The sequence below is a fragment of the Nymphalis io genome, chromosome 24, assembly GCF_905147045.1.
Source record: "Nymphalis io chromosome 24, ilAglIoxx1.1, whole genome shotgun sequence".
Classification (NCBI taxonomy): domain Eukaryota; kingdom Metazoa; phylum Arthropoda; class Insecta; order Lepidoptera; family Nymphalidae; genus Nymphalis; species Nymphalis io.
This window is the reverse complement of record NC_065911.1, coordinates 5,717,614-5,730,238: the sequence shown is the minus strand read 5'-3', so window position 1 is coordinate 5,730,238 and position 12,625 is coordinate 5,717,614. Positions and strand designations below refer to the sequence as shown.

At 32.7% G+C, this 12,625-nt stretch overlaps 1 protein-coding gene across 5 annotated transcripts in view; it reads right to left on the bottom strand.

Annotated features, from left to right (window-relative positions):
* Positions 1–2,813: 2,813 nt before the first annotated feature.
* The window catches only part of LOC126777871 (transmembrane and coiled-coil domains protein 2), a 47,419-nt gene continuing 37,607 nt past the window's right edge, over positions 2,814–12,625 (bottom strand). For 2 of the 5 annotated variants that reach the window (XM_050501125.1, XM_050501126.1), the window contains 7 exons: positions 8,848–9,001; positions 8,262–8,385; positions 8,068–8,178; positions 7,740–7,847; positions 7,321–7,523; positions 6,913–7,047; positions 2,814–4,949 (listed from right to left, as the gene is read on the bottom strand). In XM_050501125.1, the coding sequence (XP_050357082.1) occupies positions 4,922–4,949; positions 6,913–7,047; positions 7,321–7,523; positions 7,740–7,847; positions 8,068–8,178; positions 8,262–8,385; positions 8,848–9,001 (863 nt within the window). In that variant the 3' untranslated portion in view covers positions 2,814–4,921. Of the gene's footprint in view, positions 4,950–6,912; positions 7,048–7,320; positions 7,524–7,739; positions 7,848–8,067; positions 8,179–8,261; positions 8,386–8,847; positions 9,002–10,240; positions 10,265–12,625 lie in introns of all 5 variants that reach the window. The other 3 variants (XM_050501127.1, XM_050501128.1, XM_050501124.1) reach the window with 2 other exon arrangements.

The window sequence follows — 12,625 nt, the reverse complement described above, 5'->3', positions numbered from 1 at the left end:
AGAAGTAGTTCGCGCGTTAATTAAATACTTTTCTTATTACGGTGTACCTAAAAAGATAACTTCTAATCCAGGTACAGAGTTTAAACCATTACGGCTATAACCAGTTCCCCCCATGGGAGCTGGGTTACCTTTCTGAAGGTTTCCACTGCGTGAAAAAAAAGGTACCCTAATTTTATACTTAATATTATTTGTTATGTGTTTAATTTTAAAAAGGTTAAAAGATAATTTTTTAAGTAAGGATCGAAACCTTCAGAATCCAGATGTCTCTGATGGTTTCGAACTTCGAAGGGGGAGGAGTTATGTTAGCTCAAAGCATGAAGACAATAGAAGTAAATGCTTAATCAGCGGAATGTAAGTCATTGTGTCATTCCATACTTTGGGATCATATGTCTTGGGAAACGATTTGTAAAAAAGGAAAGAACATTCGACTAGAGCATAAACCTCTGTTCAGTCGTGTCACTTAATTATTATTAAATATTTTGAAATTCAAATATTATATCTTTTTTTAAAAAGTCTGTCTTGCTCCCGCAAACTTGTCTAGATATAATAATAATCATCGAACACATAAATAGACAATGAGAGATATAACGAAAGCAAATAAAAATTAAATACAGATAGCTACTAATAGATTATAAAATAGAGTAAGAAAATAATAAAATGATGAATCTATGACCACAATCCATTCATATAATAAATATAATATTAAACAAATAACTATTCCTGCCGTACATCAGGTTCGAACAAAAAGGTAAGCAAGAAATACAATAGTAACTACTTATTTTTTTTAAATTACTAGATATAGACTCTAGTCTTGTCATAATGTGTATGACAAAACTAGAGTCATTGCGACGAGCCATTATACAACAATTTTTTACCCAAACATATTGGTAGCTTTTTTCTTTGGTAGTTTTTTTGCACTTCTTAACAATTCTTTATTGGCACTGGTTAGATGGTCGTTTAAATATATCTGATTATAATTAGAGTTAAATCCAATATCGTGACATTTAAGCTTAAGCTTGGGCAAGAAAATCATCTTTTTTCCAGTGGTACAGGAATATAAGAATAATAGGCTTAGTCTTTTAATTTTCTTTATCTTTTGAAGCCACCCTGGTTGTGAAGTTTATGTCCTTATTAATACCAAGTTTAATCTCGGCTTTATTAGATATTTCTTCCAAAATTGAAAAAAGAATTTCATTTTTTTTCAGGAACACCATAAATTTCAATGGTAAATCTGCGGGCCCATTGCTCACGGGTGTTATTTTCGGTAACAATAGAATCTAACGAAATCTTTAGACTTCCAATCTCTAGAGATAATAAGACTAGAGAGTCGTTTTAAGTCTGTCTCACATGTATCGATTCTGTTGCTAAAATCATCAAAATTTAGCGTTAGTAAATTCCATATACTCTTATAAACCAGAGACTTCATCTCTCAAAAATTTTATTTCTATTTGTAGTGGCACAATTGACGTTCTAAATTCATCCTTAATACTAGAAACTTCAGACACAAAGTGGATCCTCTATCTGGTTTTGAAAGTGCAGTACCGAAGATGAAGCTCCCCTTCGCAAGGTAGCATTCTCGTTATAATGAGTACTTTTCAATGAGCTCGAGCTACCACGTACTGGTGTATTATCATTCTTGGATGGTTTCGGTTGAGATAGTGAACATTGTAGGTAAATCCATTTTAAATTAAAATCTTTAGTTAGATCGGTGTCTTTATTTTTTTTAGACGGATTTATACATTGATAGTGATAACATTGACTACAATTCGTACAAGTTAATTTCTCGGTGGCACCCTTTGTGGTAGATTTACAACATGCAAATTTCATTGTAAATCTCAGAGAACAAATTTATAAATTTGACCAAGCAGCCTGGGGATCGAACTCGTGCCAAATTCGTTCAATGAGGAGTAACATAAAGCAAGCACTAATACCACTAGGCAAAACTAGTATATGAGCAATAGATCAAAAATAATAAACTGACGATTACGGTCATTAGCGAGTGGTGGCAATGAATAGAATAAGTTCTTTTGTTTAAAAGAAGCACACACACGGACATTTCAACGTCACCTACTTTACCTTTGTTTAAATCCAACTAAATTCACCTATTCATCTTATTTCTTCAGAAATGTGACAAACTTTCCACTTGTTTTGATATAAATCAACAAAAGACTATGGATGTGTTAATTAACTAAATTTCGAATTATTTACCCGTAGTAAATATGCAAATGACAACACGTCTACTCTAAGCAAGTATAGTTAACTTGTTTTGTTAGAGAAGTCAGCATAGAAGTGTTCCAGGTCAGACTTCCAGGCCTAGAGCACCAGATAGTCTTATTCATGTCCCCTGATATTCCATCTCGATGTACTCAAATGGAGGACAGAAGAAATGATTGTGCATTGTCGACGATAAATAAATGTCTTCTAGATGTAGTGCCTGTTCTAAACTCAAACCGAACACGATCCTAAGTTATAACAAAGAAAAAAAGGGTATAGATTTAGCTTTTTGCTTGCTGTTAAAAGAGTTGTTAAAACCATTTTTATATCAAATTTTGTGGCTCATTAATTTTATTGCCAGGTTGTAAATATGTATGGTCATTTCGATTCAAATGTTTATTCAACTGAATAAAAACACATCTGGCTATTATTGCGAGTGATGACTTATTATTAATTTATTATTAACCTGGTGTGTCCCACTGTTGTGCACCTCTTCACTATCTTTTCATATTATAATTAAAAAAAAAAAAGAAAATATCTAGGCTCAAGTTATACAATTATTTCTTTATTATTTTAAAGGAGTATAAATAAGAGACAGATTTGAATAAATTTGTGATGATTTAATTCAATCCGTAGCCGGCAACAGAAAATGAAATTGTTTACATACCAATACTAAATACATACTGATAACAAATGAAACAAGAATAGTGACATTGTTCATTCGCAACAAAAATCTCTGTGAAAAATAAAATACACACATTTTTAACATATTGCTTGCTTCTTTACAAATTATTTTTACAGCATTGACAAACATTTTTGTCTATCGTTTACAGCGGTATCATACGTGAAATAAAAGTATAGACGCAACGACTACAGCACAGAGTAAAAAAAAACATATTTACACAATATACAGATTAACGAAACCAGAGATAACATTTTTACATTAAGAAAGTGGAGGGTAGAAACCGGGTATTAAGTCTAGTTCTAGAATAATGTAGGTTAATCCGATTAAACTATTCGATCAGTTAATAATTTGGAATGTTTACAAATATTAATATAATTAGAAAAGATTTTTCTAAATAGTAGTTTGAATATCAAAGCTAGAGTAATGATTTCATAGCGTATTTTGCTAAACTATACATTTCATTAACGTATAAAAATATTATGTACGAAATATTTTACTATAAAACGATCAAAATTTAATAATATATTTATTTCCGACGAAGCACAGACGGATGGGGGGGGGGCTCGTTGTAATAACAAAATATGTGAAATCATTAGACTCGTCACTTCTTAAAATCGTTTTTTTTCTCAACGCAGTAATAACTAGAATTTTCACTGATTCATTCAACATCGATAAAAGCCGTCGTTACAAACATAACTTAAATCATTATATAAAAGGAACCATATCGATTTCTAATTTAACAATTTCAATTAAATAATTCCTTGTTTTTAATAAGGACCGAATAATAAAAATTCTAATTTTCCTATTACAAATACCAATATTGAATTTAAATTAAATAAATATTAATTTCATTACCAATTCACTCGCTTCACTAAAACTATTTTTCATTGAAAAAATATTTTTTTACAATAATTATAAACAGCTAAAAACGCTAACGCGATGGCAACCGAGCAATAATTACATTATATAATACAAAAAATTACATAATTGCAAATAAAAGAAACTCCATCACCTTATTTACTTGTCACATTTCGCTATTTTTAATCGATTCGAGTTTATTTTAACTAACTTTTTTCGATCAGCCTTTACACTGAGGTAAGTTATTTAATAAAAAAACGCTAAACAACTATGAGTAAGAATCGTTATTAAAATTTCGCTAATTTTAAAAGTTGGACATTTTTAATTTTTAAAATAGGATATATCACACTTTTAGAATGAAAGACACATTACATATTTTTTTATAGATGTTAGGCAGTGCGCTAAGGTATACGGTCTATCTGCCATTGGCATCGATTAAAAAATAATAATTGTTACATTTCTTAAATTCAAAATGTGCGATAATTTATAATCACCATTTATTTTTAATAATTTCATAAAATCAGCGAAAAACTGAAAATCCACGTTAAAATAAAACACTAATTATTTTGGGGATCCAGCCCGTTCTAAGCATTGTTCATAAATTTTTAAAAGTTGCAATTGCAACATTAATTTTAAACTAATAATAGGTACAAGGAGTAAGTTTCATAAAATTGTATATGAAAGACATTATAAGAATTTTTTTTAATAATAAAACTAAGTTTATACCGTTATTTTCCATCCATTATAAAATATGTCTGTAAGGCAACTTCCTAATTGTAAAGATTCATTTATGAAACAAGATAAATAAGAATATTTCTGTTTTTTTTTTATTCTAACAAAAAATACTATTGTATTACACAAACACTATAAAAACATAATACATTAGAATTAAAAATAAAATCACAGTCAGTATATTTATTTTCATCACATATATCTTAAATAAATAAAAAAAAATGTATGTTGCGTTTGTAATGGAGTTTTTTTTTTATTTTATCTCCAATATAATCACATATACATTAAACAAAACTTATTTATCTTGTCTCACGTAAAAGATTAATTATACATATTTAAGCATTAAGTTTCATAAAATCAAAACCATCATATTTTATACAATAACGAATCAGGACAAAATTGCAATATCTCCGAAAAAACGCCGATTCAATATCAACCACACAACGACTTGCATTCATACCTGAATTAAAAAACAAAAACAAAATTAAAAAATAGAACAAAAAAGGGCCATTTTTGAAAACGTTTAGAAAAAGTGTGATAAAATTTCGAGTTTTTTACATGTACACCAAATTTTTTAGGGTAGGATATCTTGAAAAATTAGACGTATTTTTTGCTGTTTGATTCCTGAACTAATTCTGTAATAAGATAGGATTAAATTTGAGCCAAATATCTACTAATTCGACAAAACATAAGAAAGAAATTTTTTAAAATTAAAAATATATATATGTATCTCAAATAATGTTACCATAACCAAAATGAGTTCGAATGATTTGAAAAATAAATATAAATAATAAATATTGTTATTGCAATTGCGTCCATTTACATTAACAAAATAAATCGATGGTGAGTTACTTTTAATTACATAAACATCTTTATATAATAAATTACATATTCCACCTGATATGATAGCTATACATATATTGTACATCATAATTGTACATAACAAAGCGTGTTTCATATACATAAACTTATTTTTTATAAATTTAACGTTAAAATATAAGTTATTTATCTAACAGATGGTATTCAAAAAGTTTTTATTAATATAAAAGTATTATTAGAATAATTTAGTTACAGTTATAATTTACAAAAGAATGCAATAAAAATAATTTAAGATACAAAATTCCAATTTAATGAAAAGTTTTTATATTACATTATTTATTTCAAGTTATTTTTGATTTTTTAAGTGTCAATTTTTTTTTAAGATTAATCTATTGAATTCGAGAGGTCGCCCAAAGCTGCTGCAAAGTTATCTAGACAAAAATCAATATCTCACTTACCCATAATGAATAAGCGTGGCGGAATAAAATTTCATTATTTTTTAAGACCGAGTAACAAAATACCTAAAATTTTTGAATACCATCCAACGTTTATTGCAATAATACATGTTAGTAGGTATGCGATTTTATTAATTATATAAGAGTGAGTTGGGGTGAAATGAAACATTGAGCAGTAGTAATTATTTTAATGCACACATTTATTAACGCCCTAAAAATAATCTTTATAAGCATGATATAGCGAAATAAAGGCAATATCTTCATGAATAGTAAATTGTTTTGGTCCAAAAATTTTATGTAATTAATATAAATTTTCTAGCAATATTCGAAATATTAAATATGTTATAGTAGAACTTGAGTTATAATGTTTTAGAAAAAAAAAATTGAATGATTGATATTAGAATTAAATTGATAATATTTTCGGGCAACCAGCAACCCGTTAAGGAGAAGAAAATACATCTACACTCACCCAGCAGCGGGTAGAGAATGAATGCTGATTCAACTATTTTTGTCTACTAATGAAATAAGTTTTTTTTTCTCACTATATCATGAAAATACTGCTTTCATTTTGTGATGATTGGGTCTGTACTGGGATAAGGGAACAATGTTGCGTACTTTTATTAAATATCTTTTTTTTGTAGTATTTATCATTCTTTATATAGGCACTTTTCTGTTATAATTGTTGTGAATGAATAGATTAATCATAAAGAACGTCAAATTACCATTCGTTGATAAAATATCATACGGTACACTACAAATGGTTATTGGTACAGATACTATCAAACAGGTAGACTATAACAGATATAGATAAATAATCTCAAGTAAAAATTTCTACTGCCTGCCTGACATTTATATCTTAGAAGATAACAAAACTATCGCTTAGTAATTCCGGTAAATTTTGTAAGACAGCAATATTAAATCGCATCCAGTCCAAACCCAGTCAGATTAAAAAGCGTTAAAATGTTCCATTGACCATGTCCACGGTAAGTAACATAATACAATAACCAGTGTTGCCAACATATATGTATAATCGCCCGAACAAAACGCAATTGTTGCCAGAACGTAAAGGCCAAATTAACCTCGTACTATAACCGTCCAAACAAACAATTTCTTTCCCCTAAGCGTAACATTAGTTATGGTGTGCATTACCTGTCGTGGTGCTTGTCTAGAAGGTATTCCTTGAGGCGTCGGACCAGGTGCTCCGAGAGCTGAGTGACTTCGGGCCACTGTTTTAAGACCATAACGCCGACCATTACGGCTAAACTTGTTGTAAGGACTCGCACCCTGAAATATTTTTAATCATTTATATAATACATAATTTTGATGCGTCTGCTACTTTACGATGGAAAGTTATCATCTCTCCAATCATATCGATCATTCTTAAGAGGGATCTCCTTTGCAGTGAAAGGTTTTTAGTTTTTTATATGAGCTCGATATTCGCATGGCAGTTCTTCGAAGTTTTACTTCATCGACAAGCACGCAATTGATTATAAACACGAGTGTCGGTATTAAAAAATCAGCGGTGATTATCCGGATTTGTAAAGACCATGTGAGTACCTGGTGCGCAGGAAGGGCATGGCGACGCCGGCCACGGTGGCCACCAGCAGCAGCGCCAGCTGCAGCAGCGTGATGGCCACGTTGAGCAGCTTGACGAGCAGCAGGCGCGGCGGCAGCGCGGCCGCGCCGCCCGCCTCCCCGCCCGCGCCCCCCGCGCCGCCCGCGCCGCCGCCGCCCGCCGCCCACTGCTCCAGCTTGCTGATCTGCGAGGGACATATCGACTTTGTTATTTCACTACATTTTTTATGTTTTGTGCCATCTGATGTTAAGTGGTCACCTCAGCTCATGGACACTGGCGATGTAAGAAATATTGATCATTCCTTACACCGCTATCGCCATCAAAATATCGATATGAACCCAATGATCACTATTGTTTCTTTATTATTCTTTTAGTTTGTATCGCGTAAAAACAAACTCACTTTAGTTTGACACAGATCGAGCGCCTCGTGTATGTCTCGTATTCGCTCTTCGCTCTGGTACTGTACTTTCTCCTCAACATCCGTGAGTGCTTGTTTTAAATTTTCTACCTGAAAATAAATAATTTCGAGTTAACTATGTTAATTTATTTTTTTATTATATGCCCTATAAACATATGAATATATTAATAGACTTGACTTTTTTGTTTTGTGTTTCCGTATGTTTTGTATACAATATAGTATTTATTATTATCAGAATCGATAACAATTACTTCTTTAAATACTTCATGTGCGGATTTTCCTAGCTATAATGTACAGACTTATATTTTACCTCATTTTGGTGCAGTTCAGTGAGATCATTGATTTGTTCCTCCAGTCGCTCCGTCTTGAAGCGTTCCTCTTGTAGCGCAGCTGACAAGAAGGACACGTCCTGCGACAGATTCTGAAAACGAAAAAATGTTTAATAAATACTAAAATAAATGTTTGTATTTTGAAGCAGATAGAGAACTACAGTAAGTAACGCACCTTTATCGAATCAATTTTTTCCGCTAACCGCTCGTAGTCCTCCCGCCGTTCCCGGAGCTCGTTTAGTATTGGCTTCATACTGAAGGTAGCTTCCGACATATTCGACCCCGGTTGCGTCGGATACCTACGTCAATAATTTATTATCATTGCATAGTTTTAATTACTATAAAATAATTTTATTAATCTTTTATATAAATAGCTTTATACTTCTCGAATTCGTTTTATTAAATTTGACGAGCCGGTTGGCGTGGTCGGTAGATACTTGCCTTTTCACGCCGAAGGTCGTCGGTTCGATTCCCACCCAGGACAGACATTTGTGTGCATGAACATGTCCGTTTGTCCCGAGTCTGAGTGTAATTTTCTATATGAGTACGTATTTACAAAGGAAAAGTAGTATATGTAGTATATCAGTTGTCTGGTTTCCATAGCACAAGCTCTGTACAAGCTCAATTTGGGATCAGATGGCCGTGCGTGAAAAATGTCCCAGGATATTATAAAAAAAATAAATAAAAAAAAATCGAGTTTTCTCAGTAAGTGTGCGGTAGTATACAGGTGGGGAGTACCCCCTCCCTCGACGGGTACTCACGGCGCGCCCTCGCTGGTGACGGAGGAGGAGGGCGAGGCGTCGGGCGAGTACTTGTGCGCGGGCGACGCGGCGCCGGCGGTGGCGGCGCGCGGCAGCGTGGAGCCGCGGCCCTCGCCCGCCTCCGACGCGCGCGAGCCTTCCGACGACGCGTTCGCTGCGAGTTGTAGGAGCTCAATACGCGAATTGCCATCTTACGGACTATTGATGCCATCACACTCGATTAAACGGGCAGCGGTTCAGTATTTTGTACTGAATTTGTTTACCGATAATTAATATGTGAAATTATTCTGGCACTAAACACTCGATAGTGTGAATACTTGAAGAAGATTAACTTTTTATTTCCTTCCTCTAATGACAGGATACGAACACGATTCACCGAGAACATGTAGAAACGATCATTAATATTAATGGTTGTTATCCTAAGCATCCTACCGTTTCATAGAAAGAACAACAAAAAATATTTATAATAAAATATTCGCTATTTTATTGTCATGCCTGTTGAATTAATATATGGATCAAATGCATCCAACGCCAAAAAATTACAAATAATATTATATCGGATATTTTTGTATTTGTTTGTTTAAATTGCAAACTTAAAAACATAATTAGACTTTAATTTAAGGTCTCGTATGACTCAATATTTAATTATTTGCATTCAAACATCATTGTATACTTAATAAAGAATGTTTGTAGTTGAAATAGTTGTTTTTTAATATAAAATTGTTCTTATTCATTGAGAAGTCATATATAAACAATTATTAAAAATGTAGTATTATTATTATTATTAATAGTGTACACACATATGCTTGGACTACACAATACATACGAAACGCACAAGATGCCTCAAGCATTGTGAAACGTGAAGGTCGAGCATTATATACTGCATAAATAATATAATCCAAAAAGAAAATAAAAGACATTAGCTTATACATATATAAAATATTTGTATAGACAAGTTATAATTAGTATGGTGATATAATATTTTTAATACTTAATTAAATTCATGTTCAAATATATTAAACTCGATGAATAAAAATTATAAGTTGCGCGAGAAAGACAAAGTATACTCTCTATTCTTCTCTCTCATCGTCCAATAGGTCGATAAGAGAGATAGATAATCTGATATCTTCTAAGAGATCAGAAACAGGAACGCCAAGACTATCAACTTTCTAACTCTATTGAGAATTTATTGACAGAAACCCCCCCCCCCCCCCCTCTCCCGACTATTTTTTTCCAACTTGGAATCCCAACCCCAATGTTTTGAAATCGTAATAGTTAAACTATTTAGTAAAATAAAAACATTTATATCGCCACACTATAAAGAGGTTCTATAATATCAATAGCATATAAGAAAATATTAATAAATAAATAAAATAATCCAAATCTTATTTACCTCTCAGTTCCGCGTGTTGTGGGGCTGGCGTGCAAGAATGAGACGAATGATAAGCACACATTTGGATGGAATTGATGATCACAGATAAAATTAGAGAATGGAAAATGAGCATAAATTAAAAATGATATATAGATTAAGAATCGAAAATAATACCGTTTTATTTAATTATATTTCTGTAAAACTACATAGAAGAAAGTAGTTTTTGTTTTGAATAAATATTTGAATTAAATTAATCGAAACTGATAAAAAAATAATTTAAAAAATTAGACAATTCAAAAATTGAATAGATTAAAATTACTTTTAATATGAAAAATAAATAAAAGTTTTTTTTTAATTTAGAATTGAAATTCAATTGTATAATTAATATAGAAACACGGAAAATATCAATTAAAGTACATCAACGAAGACATACTATACAAGTGTAATTGTATGCAATTATTAACTACAATGCGAAATAAATGAGTCATAGAACAGCAAAACGAAAAGAAACTAAAAAAAAAAAAAAACATTACATTTCCGTCGACATTTCCTGCACTTTTTAAAGAACATTTCACTTAATTCCAAAACGTAACATATTTATATCACCGGATAAACGATTTACGTATTTAAATATATATATAAATAAGGACTTATTTCACACGTATATATACTATATAAATACGATGTAACTACACCGAAGGTTGCGCGGTAACTGAGTCACAAGTTTTCTACGAACCTGACACAACATCACTGCTATCTCCGGCTTACATAATCTGTAGCATAATATTGACCTTCGTGTGTTAAGATAACGTATGTACGTTCGTTATTATTTGTATACAAACATATTGTGTATTTACATAAATTATTGCTTATACATCTTTGAGGTGTATCAAGTGTAAATCAGAGATAAACTGTTTTGTATAACAGCTTATTATAAATAAGCTGTTCTACTGTCTTGTAGAACAGCTTATTATAATAATTTTTTTTTATATGCCCCGGGATGGCAAATTACTCTACTCCACCTGATGGTAAGTGGTAGTAGAGTCCAAACGCGACGACGGCCAGTACATTCGGGAAGAATGTTCTGTACTAGCCGTCCCCGCCTTGCCGGCCCGCAAGATGCCTCTTCACGCCTCGTTTGAAGGAACCCGGGTTGTAAGAGGAGGGGAACACGTGAGCTGGTAAGGAATTCCATTTTTTGGTAGTGCGACAAAGAAATGAGTTGCCAAATTTCTTTGTGCGCGATGGAATTGATGTCACAGTTAGGCGGTGACATCGAGAACCAGCTCGCGTGGACTTAAGAAGGAAGGAATAATAATAAGCTGTATATATATATATATATATATATATATATATATATATATATACAGCTTATTATTATTCCATTATTAGCTTATATATATATATATATATATATATATATATATATATATATATATATATATATATATAGTGTCTTGTAGAAACGCTTATCTATTGCAAGCGAGTCTTCACATTATTTAGTAGATATTTAAATGTTATATGTCAATTTGTAAACTTTTTTTGAAGAAATAAATAAAATATTATTATTATTATTAGTATATACATTATAATATTCGAACGTTTTTTTTTTTAAATCTAAATAAGTTGTAAATTAAGGTTGTATTTGGAATATATTTACTATTTCGTTTCATATTTTTCAATACATGATCACATAAAAAAAGCCGAGATGGCCCAGTGGTTAGAACGCTTGAATCTTAACCGATGATCGTGGGTTCAAACCCTTTTTTTTTTTTTTTTTTTTCTCGCTGGAAAAAAAAACACATTTATGTTTTTCCCCCACATGAGGTGGGGGGGTATGTGGGACTCGCCGGCGCTGAAGGCGCCGGAATACCCACTAAAAACCAGCGGTACCCACTCCATCTTGTCGGGGGACGTCACGGGATCACTTGCGCATACTACCGTGCCGTCCCGACGGTTGGCCCGCTTCTGCGGGCCTCCAAATACTAGGGGGTACTCGGGGTACAGAGACCCCCTGGCCCCGGCGACACTCACGGCGGGAGGAGAAGATGCGCATAGCGTCGGCGTCTTCTCCTCGGTCTTCTTCGACGAAGCGGATCAGCGGAGGCACTCTCCTCGCGCTCCCGCTCCGCGGCCTCCTTCTGCGACATGACATTTTCGCAGAAGGAGACCATCTCCATCCAGCACCTTTCGCTACCAAGCATGGCATTTATCACGCTCGGCAGCGAAAGGTCTCCGCCGATTAAAGTCGCCAGGGAAATCGTGGGTTCAAACCCGGGCAAGCACCACTGAATTTTCATGTGCTTAATTTGTGATTATAATTCATCTCGTGCTTGACGGTGAAGGAAAACATCGTGAGGAAACCTGCATGTGTCTAATTTCATTGAAATTATGTCACATGTGTAT